The following is a 14,885-nucleotide window of genomic DNA, read 5'->3' as shown; positions in this document are numbered from 1 at the left end:
GGAGAGGAGGAGGTGTGTATCCACCTTGGTCTCGGGTTCTCTACCCACCTCTTTACGTCATGAGGGAGCGACGGCACCGGGATTTGTTAGCGTCATCTCCAGACGGCAGGCGCCTTGGGTAAAAGTAATGGTAGTGTGCTGACCCGGCGGAGCTTGGGTGCCCTCATGCCTCATGGCTCTGAGGGCGATGACTCGCGCTCTGGGCTCCCTGAGCCTGACGCCCCCAGCCGCCGCTGCCCTCGGCCCGAGCCTGCTCCCGGCCGCTCAGGTAATTCACCCTATCTGGAAATGAGGCTGTTTCTTTTCGGGCCACCGGAGAGGGCACCCTGGGATGGGAGGCGGAGGACGTGAGTCTTGTCTCGAGTCACGTCGGTCTCGGTCTTTGGCTAAATCACTCTCAGCCTCAGCTTTCTCTTCTGTAAGTGTTGCTGTCCCACAGGGCCGCTGGATTCTTCAGACGACGTATTGGAAGTGAAAGTATTTTACGGGTCACTGTACAGGTTTCAATAATAACTGACATTGAGTACCAATTATAAGCCAAGCATAAGTAATTGATATTTTAAATAAATCAGCTCCTTTCAACTCCTGTATAAGGTAGTTATCATTACCATTTTACATATGAGAAAACCGATCAGCAGTCCAAGGTCATACACCAAGTATTTTTTTAATATTTTTTATTTTATTTTTTAAAGATTTTATTTACTTATTCAACAGAGATAGAGACAGCCAGCACACAAGCAGGGGGAATGGGAGAGGAAGAAGGAGGCTCACAGCAGAGGAGCCTGATGGGGCTCAATCCCATAACGCCGGGATCATGCCCTGAGCCGAAGGCAGACGCTTAACCGCTATGCCACCCAGGCGCCCTTAAATATTTTTTATTTTAAGTTTGTTTTGTTTTGTTTTGTTTTGTTTTGTTGAGACAGCACAAGCGGGGAGGAGGATCAGAGGGAGAGGGAGAAGCAGACTCCCCGCTGAGTAGGGAGGCTGACCCCAGGCTCAATCCCAGGACCCTGAGATCACGACTGGAGCCAAAGGCAGACGTTCAACCGACTGAGCCACCCAGGCGTCCCAAACACCAAGTACTGGAGCTAGACAGTCTGGCTTCAAAACCTGGGCTCTTGGGTGCCTGGGTGGCTCAGTCAGTTAAGTGTCTGCCTTCAACTCCGGTCATGATCCCAGGGTGCCACCCCCATGTTGGGCTCTCTGCTCAGCGGGGAGCCTGCTTCTCCCTCTCCCTCTGCCTGCTGTTCCCCCTGCTTGGTGCTCTCTCTCTCAATAAATAAATAAAATTTTTAAAAAAGGCTTGTGCTCTCTCTCTCAATAAATAAAATTTTTTAAAAAAGGCCTGGGCTCTTTACCACTGAAGATAAATTATTGCTGAGATTAGAGAATGCAGGGCAAAATAAGATTAGGAGCCTAAGGTAAAGGTATCCTCAATGTCCCTAGTGGGCGATTGGTGAGTCACAGAACAGAAAAGTGTAAGTATTGTTCCTCTGGACCTTTCTGGATGATGGTAGAGTTTGGCAGATGCGTAGTTAAAATTCAAAACCAAAGCAACTTACTCTAAAATGCTGGGAATACAGCAAGGAACAAGACAGAAACGATCCCTCCCCTCCGTTCACATCTGGAAAACTCCCAGAAACGTAATGCCGAGGGGCAAAAGGCACTGGTGCTGATGGTGGCATATGGATGTGTGAAAGTTACCAGCTTTGGAAAAGGGAGTTGTTTAAAGAAGGAAGAGTTTCCCAGAGAAGGAGAGTCTTGAGCCAAATTTAGAAAGAGATGCACCAAGGGGAGAACATTTCATTGAAGAAATACTTCAGAGGTTCGAGGATCAAATGAGGAGAGATAATCAACACACTTAACACCTAGATAAACATTCCACCCTGGTATTTGTGCAAGCAGTGAAGGGTGGAGTTTTTGGACAGCTGGTCTGGGACATTCCTAGAAGGAAGTAGGCTACTTGGTCTGTGCCTTCACCCTTGGTTCTCTGGTTACCTTTCAAGTCAAAGAGATTTCTGTTTTATCTCCAGGTGACAAGTAGTACCCTTCTCCAGCTGCCCTCTTCCTCATTGTTGCTCCCCTGCCGCCCAGTGCTTACCTCCGTGGCCCTTAATGCCAAATTTGTGTCCTGGAAGAGTCGTACCAAGTACACCATTACACCAGTGAAGATGAGGAAGTCTGGGGGCCGAAACCACACAGGTGAGAGCAAGAGCAAGAGGATTTAAGCATTAAAGGGGAAAAACATGTTAGGATCCTAGGCCTATTTCTTGACAGGGAGAGGAATGTAAAAAAAAGCGTTTATTGGACTCCTTCTGCATATAGTATGTCTGTAAGAAGGAGAGAGTAGAATACAAAGCAACATAAAGGTGGTCTGTGCCCCTAAAGACCATCCAGGTAGTTGAAGAAAACCAGACATAAACACATGAAGTTCATGACATTTTTCAGCATGTTCTTAAGAAATTTACAATAGTTGAACACTATATATCACTCTCGGTAAACTTACTGAATTCAGTAATTTGTAGATTTTGTCTGGAGGTTTTATGTAATTTCCATATATCATAATTATGTTTTCACCAAGCTCCGTGTAGGGGTTTCCCCACCCCCATTAGCCCCACTGTGCTGTACAAATTTTTTATTATTTTCTGCTTGTGTCATAATGTTAGGAAGTATTGCTTTCTGCCCAGGATGGGCCTGTTCCTACTGGTGGGAGCTGATTCATCTAATTTGGGTCATGTCTCTGCACTTTCCTGACCACAGGCCGAATCCAAGTGCATGGTATTGGCGGGGGCCACAAGCAGCGTTATCGCATGATTGACTTTCTGCGGTTCCGGCCTGAGCTGGAAACGAAGCCAGGACCATTTGAGGAGAAGGTCATCGTGGTCCGCTATGATCCCTGTAGGCAAGTTTGGGATATGAGATGATGATGGTGTGGCTGCATGACTGTTTTATGGCTTTTCAGAAGATAGAGGGCTGCCTAGATGGTCTGCTCATATGTCCCTCACCCTGAACAGATCAGCAGATATAGCTCTGGTTGCTGGGGGCAGCCGGAAACGCTGGATCATTGCCACAGAAAGCATGCAAGCTGGAGATATAATCCTCAACTCTGACCACATAGGCCGAATGGCAGGTAAGAGATGGCCATCAGATGTAGGGCTTGGAGGTTGCAGGGATCTGGTGCTGATGAAATTCTGTCTTTTAGTTGCTGCTCGGGAAGGGGACGCACATCCTCTTGGGGCCTTGCCTGTGGGGACCCTTGTCAATAACGTGGAGAGTGAGCCAGGCCGGGGGGCCCAGTATATTCGAGCCGCAGGTATGAGGAAAGGAACTACTTGGGGGTCTTACAATTTGGGAGGCCAAAGGGTACCTGAGGTCACAATTCTCTGAAACTGTGATGCCACGTGTGGTCCACTGGCAGAGAAAAAGAATGAAAAACACTGAAAACGAGGGTGGAGAATGCTTGTGTTTTGACCTAAGACTTTGCATGCATCCTGCTTCAGTGAATCTGCTCCCAAAGGGCAAACCAAAGGCCACGGTACGGGGTATGTCCCCCTCTAAATTTGCCCCCACCTCTTCCCTTGTGGAGGGTGGCAAAACTGCTTCTCCCTTCCCCCAGGGACCTGTGGTGTGCTGCTACGGAAAGTGAATGGGACGGCCATCATCCAGCTGCCCTCCAAGAGGCAAATGCAGGTGTGTGCGTGGGTACAGGTGGGAGGGATCAGCAAAGGAGGAATTTTTGGAATGTACCTTTCTTGTCTGGGATAGTCCACAGGTGTTTTATGTTAGGAACCACCATGAGCTAGGTGTGTCCCTTTCTGCCATGTGACTAGGCATGCCCTGTCAGGCTGGCACTGTAATGCGAGAGGCAACAGTGCCTTTTGTTTTCAACTACCATAGGACCTGCACTCAGAAAACCACACTGTGGTTTTCTCCTGTCCTCTCCCTTCTCTCAGTGAGGGTAAGAAGCCTTCCCAGAGTCACCCAGGCAACAATGTCAGGTTCTTTCCCCGTGGTACATTTTCTTCCATCCACTTTTTTGGTCAGGTTCTGGAAACGTGCATGGCAACAGTAGGCCGGGTATCCAACGTCGATCACAACAAACGCGTCATCGGCAAGGCTGGGCGAAACCGCTGGCTGGGCAAGAGGCCTTCCAGCGGGCTGTGGCACCGCAAGGGGGGCTGGGCTGGCCGCAAGATTCGGCCATTGCCCCCCATGAAGAGTTATGTGAAGCTGCCCTCGGCAGCTGCCCAGAGCTGATATCCCTGGATTCTAATAAAATCGCCCCCCATTTTTATCTGTTACTGTTTTTTGGGAGGGAGGATGGTACATACTAGACCGGGGGAAAAACGCAGGCACTAAAAAGATGGGAGAGGAGAAAGGAAAGGACAATATGCGTCAAAGACGAGCTGCTCCCCCCTCATTTCCAGCCACCTCCCCCCCCCACCCCGCGGGGGCCGGGGGCCCGTNTAATGGAGGAGGTGGAATAAAGGACCTCCAAGGTCTTCTCCAGTTCTGACTTCGGGAATTGGGGAGAGCATTTCCGGTGGGAGGAGGGAGGACGAAAAGGAAGAGGAAAGGGCGGCGCGGAGGAGGAGGTGCCGCGCGTCGCCGAGGTGGCACCGGCGACTCCGCCCCGGCGCTCTCCCAAGGCCCCCAGCTTTCCGCTGGGCTCGGCGGAAATGAGCCGCTGCTCCGGGCGGGTGGCGGAGCCCCGGGAGCTGGGCGGGCGGCGCCGCTGGCTGGGCCCGGTCCCGCCCCGCCCCAGCGGCCGCTGACCTGTGCGGCGGGCGGTGACAGGGGCAGCCCCGAGGTGCTCTCCCTGCGCGCCACGCCCCCTGCCCGCCCTCCTGTCCTTCGGAGGCACGCCCCCTCCCGCCTCTCGGCTTCGACCCCCTCGGGGGCCCAGGCGGGGCCCAAATCTCCGCCAGCATCGCCGCCATCGTCTGCGCTGCGTCCCTAGCTCAGCGAAGGACAGGCCTCGCGCCGGGACCCCCATCGACTTCTGAGGTGGCCAGAGCCCCGCCGCGGCCCCTGCCCCTACCCCGGGTTTTCCTCCGTCCACTCGCCCACCGGCCGCGCGCCCACCCGATCTCGCCCCCACCCCGCCTAGGGCCACAGTGCCTTGGGATTCTCGTTCATCTGGCCTAGCCCCCTCCCCCGCACCTTGCCGCGCGCCCCTGGCCCCCTGGGTCCACCTGCCTCCCGCCACTCACCTACCGGGTCTCCTGTCGCCCCCACCGGCCTTGCTGCTCCAGTGTCTCCACTCCTCCTCGCCTGCAGCCCACCAGCCTCTCCTCCCAGCCCATCGTGCCTTGCCCAACCCCCACCCCACTCCACCAGCAATTCTCCCGATCTCTTGTGTCTGTGACACACAACTGCGCTTCAACCATTGGACCTGGCGTCCCTTCCCAGACACACTCAGGGTCTCAGTCCCCAACACCCCCCCACACCCGCGCTCCACACACACCCCTCAGGGTGTCATGTATCTCCTTCTGAGGGCTGCTGCCTGTCCCAGGGCCTTGGGATTCACTTGTAACTCCAAGGCTGCCCTGCCCCCACAGTCCCCTTCCCACTGCTCCAAACCAACCCAGTCCAGGCTGCAGGGCCTTGGACCCTCCTTTCAACCAAATGTTGTGTTCTTAGAACAAACGCCCCAGTGTTCCCCTGCTTAGGCCTGGCCCCACCCAGCCTGCAGCAGGCAACTCCTGGGCCCTGCTTTACCCCACCCAAAGGGACAGCTGTTACCACATTTGCTTCCCCAACTCCTGGAGATCCTTGATTTTCTGAACTCCCACTCTCGTTTTAGCTTGCCTGTTCTCTTCTGCTTCTGTGTCACAGGTGCCGGCATGGTGGGGGAGCTCCGCTACAGGGAATTCCGAGTGCCCCTGGGGCCGGGCTTGCACGCCTATCCAGATGAGCTGATCCGCCAGCGTGTGGGCCACGATGGGCATCCTGAGTACCAGATCCGCTGGCTTATCCTCCGGCGTGGGGATGATGGGGAAGGGGGCTCTGGCCAAGTGGACTGCAAGGCTGAGCACATCCTCCTGTGGATGTCCGACGACGAGATCTACGCCAGCTGCCACAAGATGCTGGGCGAGGACGGCCAGGTCAGCGGGCGGCCTCCGGAGACTGCTGGGGAGGCTGGGGCCCTGGACCAGTCTGTGCTGGGGGAAATGGAAACCGATGTGAAGTCTTTGATTCAGAGGGCCCTCCGGCAGCTGGAGGAGTGTGTGGGCACCATCCCTCCCGCTCCTCTGCTCCACACGGTCCACGTACTCAGCGCCTACGCCAGCATCGAGCCCCTGACTGGGGTATTCAAAGACCCAAGGGTCCTGGACCTGCTCATGCACATGCTGAGTAGTCCTGATTATCAGATCCGCTGGAGCGCCGGCCGCATGATCCAAGCCCTGGCCTCCCATGATGCCGGTGAGGAACGGGGTGGGAGAAAGGAAGGGGAAGCTAGGTCCACTCGGGGCCTCGTGGGGCACTGTGGCAGGAGCCTCTGCCCCATCAGTGCCTGAGTGGCTCTGTTGCCCTTCTCCTTGAGCTGGAAGAAAAGGTGGTAGGAAGGTAGGTGGGGCCATCTCTGTAGGGAGAGGAAGCACTGGGGCGGGGTGGGGGCTGGCTGGCTCAGTCAGGAGAGCATGTGGACTCTTCATCTCAGGGTCATGAATACAAGCCCCATGTTGGGCATAGAGTTTACTTCAAAAAAATAATAATAAAAGAAAGAGGAAGGACTGAATCCTCAAGAACCTCATATTCATTGGATCTCTATGCAAAGGAAGAGGTAAGATATTAGACTATTGCAGGATATATATGTATATGAAATATGTGTATAGAAAAGATAGTAAGTTTTGGCTTTTGAAGCAAATCAGCAAATCATGTCATCCCTGATGTGTGGTGACAAAGGGAGTGGACTGAGAGAGGAGGTCTAGGAGGGATGCCTGGGAAGGGCAATGTGAGGGGGCAGTTACTGACTGGGGTGTGGGTTTCAGGCACCCGGACCCAGATCCTTCTGTCACTGAGCCAGCAAGAAGCCATTGAGAAACACCTGGATTTTGACAGCCGCTGTGCTCTGCTGGCTCTGTTTGCGCAGGCCACGCTCTCTGAACACCCCATGTCTTTCGAGGGCATTCAGCTGCCACAGGTATTCTGTGGGGAGATACGGGGGTGGCTATAAACGAGATCTAGGGACCAGGCCTATGTACACATCCTTAAAGGATGGTGTGGAAAGAGGAGCTAAAGCTGGGACAAGGTGGATATAGGCCAAAGGTTGCATCCTACAGGTCCCAGGAAGGCTGCTCTTCTCCCTGGTGAAGCGCTATTTGCATGTCACTTCCCTTCTGGACCAGCTGAATGACAGTGCTGCAGAACCAGGAGCCCAGAACAACTCTGCTCCCGAGGAGTTGAGTGGCGAAAGGGATCGCCTGGAGCTGGAGTTCAGCATGGCCATGGGCACCCTGATCTCAGAGCTGGTGCAGGCCATGCGCTGGGACTGGGCCTCAAGCAGACAGGGGCTCTCGGCACGGTCCTCCTGCTCCATCTTCCAGCCCCAGCTGGCAGAGGCCGGCCTGGGGCTGCCACCCACCAGGGCCCAGCCCTCTGTTAGGAGGTCACGGAGATTCCGCCCACGCTCTGAGTTTGCAAGTGGCAACACTTACGCCTTGTATGTGCGAGAGACGCTGCAGCCCGGGATGCGAGTGCGCATGCTGGATGACTACGAGGAGGTCAGCGCTGGGGACGAGGGCGAGTTCCGTCAGAGCAACAACGGCGTGCCCCCCGTGCAGGTGAGTGAGTGTGCGTGGGGAATGCTGTTGGGGGCCTAGCTGGGGGAGCATAACGGGGGCTTCCATTCAGGGGACTCTGACAGGCCACCCACGGAGAGAACCCCTGTGGGGAATGGAATGGTTAAAGGGGGTCATCAGGTGAGACAGGGGCCATTTGGAGGGCCGGGGCTGGGGAGGCTATGAGGTCAGGAAGACTCACTCCCAGGAAGAAACAGATACAGCAAGACTTTCCCAAAAGTCAGGGTCAGGGAGAGAGTAGCGGAGGCCAGGAGGAAGTGTGGGGGCATAAGCCATCAAGGATAGATGGGAGGAGAAGCAGAGCCTATTCCCATAGGAGAAGGCGGCCTTTGTGTGTGTGTTCATGTCGTCCACATGCCAGCGTTGTGTTGTTTGGAGGTTGTTCCAAACCTTGCCAGGTGGTCAGCTAGAGAGTTGTATGTCCTCATCATTGGGCCACAGCCAGCCATTAAGTGAGCCGTTTCTTCCCCTTCCCTCTCTGTTCCCCCATATCTTCCAGGTGTTGTGGGAGTCGACGGGCCGTACCTACTGGGTACACTGGCACATGCTGGAAATTCTGGGCTTTGAGGAAGACATTGAGGATGTGGTTGAGGCTGATGAGTACCATGGGGCAGCAGTCCGTGGAGCCCTGGGTTCAGGTGAGCCCGGAGAGGAAGCAGGGTCAGCGCTGAGCACAGGAGCTGTGGTCTGGCCGGCTGGGCAATGACATCCCTGGGCCCTCTGACCCGTTGCCACAGGTCTGCCCTCCTGGCGGTGGAAGCCCATGACAGAGCTCTATGCGGTGCCCTGCGTGCTGCCCGAGGATGAAGATGCTGAAGAGAGCGAACACCTCTCCCAGGCGGAGTGGTGGGAGCTCCTCTTCTTCATCAAGAAGCTGGACGGACCCGACCATCAGGAGGTTCTCCAGATCCTCCAGGAGAACCTGGATGGGGAGGTAGAGCCAGCCTGGAGACACCCAGAAGTTGGAGGGCTCGCGGCAAGGGCGGGACTGAGAACATTTGGGAAGCTTAGGATGGGGAGTGGAGGTCCACAGTGTAAGGGGCGGCAGGGGAGGGAGCTCGAATGTTCGGAGGCATTGGCAAGCTGTGTGGGAGGAGGCAGCTGCCAGCCATGAGAGGTTCAGGATGGAGGAGGTGTGTGCAGAGATCCCCACACCAGAGGAGTGTCGGGGTACCGAGCATCCCCCGGAGCCTCTGTGCCGGGAGGGCTACCCGCAGTCAGACCTTCTCCCCGACAACAGGTTCTGGATGACGAGGTCCTGGCTGAGCTGACTGTGCCCATAGAGTTGGCCCAGGATCTGCTGCTGGCTCTGCCACAGCGGCTCGACGACAGCGCTCTCAGGGACCTGCTCAACTGCCGTGTCTACAGGAAATATGGGCCTGAGGCCCTGGCGGGGCAGCCAGCTTACCCAACACTGCTGGAAGCCCAGGCCCAGCCTCAGGAATCAGCACGTGCAGCCGGAGTGGAAGGTGGGGCGCCAGACAGACTTTGCAGCGGCTCTGCAGACTGGCCTCGAGGAGGCCTTCAGGCCAGGAGAGGTGTCTGTGCCCAGTTTGGTGCCCTCCTGTCTGGTAGAGTTGGCACCTGAGGAAGAAGCTGAAGTGTAGAGCTGCTCCGTCCAGCGAGCGGGGGAGGATGGAAAGTCAGAACACTGAACGAGATCTGAAGCCCGTAAAGCCCCCACATGGAACTTTTTCTGTTGTAGAGAAAGCCAAATCATTGCATGCCTTTAGATACAGAGAAACACGCTGCTATTTGCAGACGGGAGGCTCCTTTGCTATTTTAAGAATAGAAAACATAAGGTTTGTCACAGAGCTGTCTTATAAATACATTAAGAGATGCCTTAAGATCCCCAAACTAATTTTTAGGGGCACCCCCTCCAAAAAAACATTTTTAGGAGAAATTAGGAGTTATGAATGTGTCTGTCCTTTTTGATCCTAACCTCACTGACAATGGCCAACTCTTGTGACGTCCACCTTCCTGTAGGAAAAGAATCCCTAACTCAGTATCCCGACACTCCTCTGTGGCGACTGATGGAGGGCTGCGGTCCGCCTGGGAGAACCTTCCTGGACTTGGAGCGAGCCCTCAGCTCAGGGGGCCCCCAGGAGACAGAGATCAAGCCGTTCCTGATCCAGCTGCAGCGGCAGCCCCGGCCCTTCCTTACCCTGATGCAGAGCCTCGGCACCCCGGCGGCCAACAAGCCCCTGCACCTGAGCGTTCTGAGGTGAGGGGGTGGGGTGGGACATGGGGCCAAGAGGTCTCTGAGGCTAGCTGCATATCTCTCCTCCTGCCTCCCCACCCCCACTCCCCAGAATCCTGATGCAGCTGGTGGACTTCCCCGAGGCGCTGCTGCTCCCCTGGCACGAGGCCATGGACGCCTGCATGGCCTGTCTGCGGTCACCCGACACTGACCGAGAGGTACCTCCACCCTGCTCTGGGGAGATGCTGGAGGGAGAGGCCACAAGGCAGCCTCTGACGAGGCAGGCCCCCTGGGCGAGGCTCCAGAGCGCACAATGAATTTCATTTTTTTCAAATAGGTAATATATTCATACGAGTTAAAAATCAAAACAGTATAACAAGGTCTACACTGAGAAGTCTCACTTCCACCTGTTCTCACTTCCATCCAATTTTCCCAGTGCCTCTCTCCATGCCCCTTACTGAATAGTTACCACTCATATTAATTTATGTGTCCTTCCTAAGTGTCTTTATCAAATATAAATAAGCCCAAGTGTATGATCTTACTTGCCTTCTCCTTTCTGACACGGAAGCTTCTGTCTGTATTACATAAGAAGCCTCAGTGGCTCCTGTTTGGCTGGGCCTGTTGGGGGACGGGGATGCAGGAGGCAGAGGGCACGTCACATCTCAGGGTCCCCCGCCATAGAGGGGTCCCGGGCTTGGAAGGCTTGGCAGTCTGCAGTGCACACCTTCGGCTGTTACCCAGATTTTCATTTCGGAGGTGGACTCGCTCCCCGCCCCCTCCCTGCCCTTGGGTATCTGTGCTTGGAGCCTGAGCATCTCAAGATGCAGCCCCACACTGGTTCTCGGGACATGGCCTCGAAGGAACAACCTGGGGAGCTCCCGCACCTCTTGCCAACACAGTCAGTCGTCAAGAACCCCAGGATGGCAGAGCATCTCTTAGCTTTTCCATGTCTATTTGCCTTGGGTTCTCTAACTCCACCCAGCCCTTGTGTCTCCCCCCTCCTGCGGTCGCCCCAGCCCCTATACACCACAGTGGGTGCATAGTAAATACTCCCGAAGATGCCCCGCGGCCCGGGCCTCATCCCCGTTAGTCACCAGCCCTGCCCCCACCTCAGGTGCTCCAGGAGCTCATCTTCTTCCTGCACCGCCTAGCCTCCGTGAGCAGGGACTATGCTGTGGTGCTGAATCAGCTGGGAGCCCGAGATGCCATCTCCAAGGCCCTGGAAAAGCACCTGGGAAAACTGGAGCTGGCTCAGGAGCTGCGGGACATGGTGTTCAAGTGTGAGAAGCATGCCCACCTCTACCGGAAACTCACTACCAACATCCTGGGAGGCTGTATCCAGGTCAGGAGGGAGGGCGGGGGCAGGCTTGTGGGTTCGCAGCTGGGTAAGAACATGAACCCTGCGCAGTGGTGGGGGAAGAGGGTGTGTTCCTGCAGCTGGGAAAGGAAGGAGAGCCCAGTGAACCCAAGGGCGTTTGTTCTCTGCACCCCCTTCCCCACCTGGTCCTGCCGCGCCAGGGTTCTGGAGGAAGTCCCATTGCTGCTGGGTCTTTCCTCCATATGTTTGCGTGTGCTCTCCACGTGTGTTCCTCCTTCCTCCCCACACCCCTTCTCTCTGATGTTGCGGCTGCAGATGGTGCTGGGCCAGATCGAAGACCACAGACGGACCCGCCGACCCATCAACATCCCCTTCTTTGACGTGTTCCTCCGGCATCTGTGCCAGGGTCTGTGCCCCCATCTGCTTTCTCCTGGCTCGCACCCCAGTATTTGTTCTCCCCGGTCCCTTTCCTTTCTTCTCTCTCTCAACTAACCACGCTGTGACAGCCACCCCTGCCCCCCTGCCCCCAGGCTCCAGTGTGGAAGTGAAGGAGGACAAGTGCTGGGAGAAGGTGGAGGTGTCCTCCAACCCACACCGGGCCAGCAAGCTGACGGACCGCAACCCCAAGACCTACTGGGAGTCCAACGGCAGCGCCGGCTCCCACTACATCACCTTGCACATGCACCCGGGCGTCCTCATCAGGTAGCACGCCCCACAACGTGCTCACTTTGTCGTGGCGTCCTCGTGTTTGTCTCAGGGGAAGTGCCACTGCCCCCCTCGAACCCAGACGTGACCAGAGAGTCCCCTTGGCTGTGTCTACAAGGACACAACTCGTTCCGGTTCTGATGGTTTCCTCATCCCGGCTCCCAGGCAGCTGACTCTGCTGGTGGCTGGTGAAGACTCGAGCTACATGCCGGCCAGGGTGGTGGTGTTTGGGGGCGACAGTGCCAACTCTCTTAACACAGAACTCAACTCGGTAGGGAGCGCCGTGCCATTAGATCACCCTTCACAGGGTCCGCCCTCCCGCCCTGACTCCTGAACGCCTAAGTTCTTCCCTGTCTGGAGTCCCCTAGAAATAGAGTCCTTTCTCCCTGTGCCGTTTTGATGGTATCAGGCCCTGAGCAGTGAATGTGGCATTGGGACCCCTTGGTCAGGACCCCACACCCACCTGGGCTGAGGGAAGGAGGGAACAGGAGCAGGCGCCCGTCCACACACGGGGAGCTGACGGCCCCTCTGCCCCGTACCAGGTCAACGTGATGCCCTCCGCCAGCCGGGTGATCCTCCTGGAGAGCCTGACCCGCTTCTGGCCCGTCGTCCAGATCCGCATAAAGCGCTGCCAGCAGGTTCAGCGGGGGCCTGGGGTCTGGTCTGGGGGTGTGGAGCTCTGGGCTCTGTAACTGTTGGAGAGCTTGAGCCAGAGCTCTGGCCTGGGGAGTGGGCAGCTCCGGGAGTAAGGCACAAAGCGCACCCCCAGGGGGACGTGGGGCAGGTGAAGACAGGCCTGTGCCCCCTGCAGGGCGGCATCGACACGCGCATCCGGGGGTTGGAGGTCCTGGGCCCCAAGCCCACCTTCTGGCCGGTGTTTCGGGAGCAGCTGTGCCGTCACACACGTCTCTTCTACATGGTTCGGGCGCAGGCCTGGAGCCAGGACATAGCAGAGGACCGCAGGAGCCTCCTGCACCTGAGTTCGAGGTGTGTGCGAGCGCGTGTGCGTGGCCGTGTGTGTGGGAAAGGTAAGAGTAGTACCCTGGGCACGGGCCTACGGACAGTGTCGGTGTTGACAGAGGGTTAATGTGCTTGGGGAGGGGGCTGGAGGGTTCTATGGTTTGGGGAAGGAAAGAATGAAGAGGAGATTTCTCTGGGGGGCTGGGAGTGGGATGTGCCAGGTAACACAGAGGAGCTTCGAAGTACTGGGTAGAGATTGGTCTGGTGGCTAGGGGCCAGCCGGGCAGTCTTCGGCTGGGCGGACACCAGGGCAATGTACGCCTGGAGCCCCTGACGCCTGCCTCCCCCATCCTCACCCCCAGACTCAACGGGGCTCTGCGCCAAGAGCAGAATTTTGCTGATCGCTTCCTCCCTGATGACGAGGCTGCCCAAGCACTGGGCAAGACCTGCTGGGAGGCCCTGGTCAGCCCCCTGGTGCAGAACATCACCTCGCCCGGTAACCATCCTGACCCCTGGCCCCACTAACCAGCCCCTTCTTGCTCTGCCCTAGAGCCACCTGCATTATGTACTTGGCCCTTTTGGTACCCGTGCTGGTTTGGTACCCTAAGGCCCCTCTTCTCCCAGCCCAGGGCCAGCTCCTTTCCCGTGTCTCCCAGGTGCCAGCTGCCATCATCAAGACGGGGGCTTTGTTACCTGCCTGCATCCCCACCACCTTGTACCTTCCATCCGATCCCTCATTCTCAGTGCTTCTGTCCAGCCCAGCCTCTCCCACTGCCCTGGAGACACGCCCTGCCTTGGCTTGTTTTTCCCCACCTCCAGATGAGGATGGCATCAGCCCCCTGGGCTGGCTGCTGGACCAGTACCTGGAGTGTCGGGAGGCTGCCCACAACCCCCAGAGCCGCGCAGCTGCTTTCTCCTCGCGGGTGCGCCGCCTCACCCACCTGCTGGTGCACGTGGAGCCCTGTGAGGCGCCCCCTCCGGCTGTGGCCACTCCCCGGCCCAGTGAGTACCCGGGATTCGGGAGGGAGCTCGGTGAGAAGCGTTTCTCCATGGCCCCCCACTCCACTCGCACCCTACAGCCTTCTGTCCCTGCACACGTTTTCCCTCCCAACCCGCTCAGCCGTTCGTCTTCGCCATGTGTGTCACCCCCGCCCAGGAGCATCATTTTGGGGTGGCAGCGTGTCCAGAAAGGCGGCAGGGCTCACCCTTCCTGGGGAGCGCCGAGCTGAGGGACTGCCCCTGCCTGCCCCCGCCCCTTCCCCTGTCTCCACAGAGGGCAGAAACCGGAGCCACGACTGGAGCTCCCTGGCCACCCGGGGGCTGCCCAGCAGCATCGTGAGAAACCTGACCCGCTGCTGGCGGGCGGTGGTGGAGGAGCAGGTGGGCGGGAGCAGGTGCCAGGGCAGGGAGGGTGGGACGGGGCGGTGGGCGCCGGTCCTCATGCCACTTCCCTGCAGGTGAACACCTTCCTGACCTCGCACTGGCGGGATGAGGACTTCGTGCCGCGCTACTGCGAGCACTTCCATAACCTGCAGAAGTCGAGCTCCGAGCTGTTCGGGCCCAGGGCCGCCTTCTTGCTGGCGCTGCACAACGGCTGTGCTGGCGGCTTGCTGAAGCTCCCGTTCCTCAAAGCTGCCCACGTGAGTGTCCCGCCCTCGCCTCTGCCCCACGCCCCTCCCTGCAGACACTCCGACCCCCTCCTCAACACCTCCCATTCAGCGGGGACCAGGGCTTGAACAGAACCAAGTGTTTGAAAATTCAAACACAAAAGGAACACAGTGACCTGCAGCATGCTGTCCTAATAGTATCTTTTTTTTTTTTTTAAAGATTTTATTTATTTATTCGACAGAGATAGAGACAGCCAGCGAGAGAGGGAACACAAGCAGGGGGAGTGGGA

General features: G+C 57.0%; 2 protein-coding genes across 2 annotated transcripts in view; both read left to right on the top strand.

Moving 5' to 3' along the window:
* The first annotated feature begins 11 nt into the window (after positions 1-11).
* On the top strand, positions 12-4,292 carry MRPL2 (mitochondrial ribosomal protein L2). The gene is made up of 7 exons (XM_002914475.4): positions 12-268; positions 2,034-2,202; positions 2,761-2,902; positions 3,015-3,130; positions 3,203-3,313; positions 3,617-3,690; positions 4,045-4,292. The coding sequence occupies exons 1-7, from the start codon at positions 173-175 to the stop codon at positions 4,255-4,257; spliced, it is 921 nt and encodes a 306-aa protein (XP_002914521.1). The 5' UTR covers positions 12-172; the 3' UTR covers positions 4,258-4,292.
* Positions 4,293-4,581: 289 nt separating this feature from the next.
* The window catches only part of CUL7 (cullin 7), a 14,074-nt gene continuing 3,770 nt past the window's right edge, over positions 4,582-14,885 (top strand). The window contains exons 1-19 of the mRNA XM_034648257.1: positions 4,582-5,007; positions 5,839-6,426; positions 6,996-7,147; positions 7,287-7,787; positions 8,305-8,443; positions 8,543-8,739; positions 9,046-9,274; positions 9,792-10,029; positions 10,118-10,223; positions 11,120-11,347; positions 11,639-11,729; positions 11,854-12,025; positions 12,194-12,299; positions 12,571-12,666; positions 12,840-13,015; positions 13,351-13,484; positions 13,808-13,990; positions 14,262-14,368; positions 14,446-14,628. Coding sequence (XP_034504148.1) covers positions 5,847-6,426; positions 6,996-7,147; positions 7,287-7,787; positions 8,305-8,443; positions 8,543-8,739; positions 9,046-9,274; positions 9,792-10,029; positions 10,118-10,223; positions 11,120-11,347; positions 11,639-11,729; positions 11,854-12,025; positions 12,194-12,299; positions 12,571-12,666; positions 12,840-13,015; positions 13,351-13,484; positions 13,808-13,990; positions 14,262-14,368; positions 14,446-14,628 — 3,618 coding nt within the window. The 5' untranslated portion in view covers positions 4,582-5,007; positions 5,839-5,846. The remainder of the gene's footprint in view (positions 5,008-5,838; positions 6,427-6,995; positions 7,148-7,286; positions 7,788-8,304; positions 8,444-8,542; positions 8,740-9,045; positions 9,275-9,791; positions 10,030-10,117; positions 10,224-11,119; positions 11,348-11,638; positions 11,730-11,853; positions 12,026-12,193; positions 12,300-12,570; positions 12,667-12,839; positions 13,016-13,350; positions 13,485-13,807; positions 13,991-14,261; positions 14,369-14,445; positions 14,629-14,885) is intronic.

The sequence above is a fragment of the Ailuropoda melanoleuca genome, chromosome 19 (assembly GCF_002007445.2).
Source record: "Ailuropoda melanoleuca isolate Jingjing chromosome 19, ASM200744v2, whole genome shotgun sequence".
Classification (NCBI taxonomy): domain Eukaryota; kingdom Metazoa; phylum Chordata; class Mammalia; order Carnivora; family Ursidae; genus Ailuropoda; species Ailuropoda melanoleuca.
This window is presented reverse-complemented; position numbering and strand designations above follow the sequence as displayed.

Coding starts and splice junctions, on each gene's coding strand:
- MRPL2 (XM_002914475.4), top strand. CDS start 173: ATGGCTCTGAGGGCGATGACTCGCGCTCTGGGCTCCCTGAGCCTGACG. Junction 269..2,033: donor GCCTGCTCCCGGCCGCTCAG/GTAATTCACCCT, acceptor TTTTATCTCCAG/GTGACAAGTAGTACCCTTCT. Junction 3,314..3,616: donor CCAGTATATTCGAGCCGCAG/GTATGAGGAAAG, acceptor CCCTTCCCCCAG/GGACCTGTGGTGTGCTGCTA.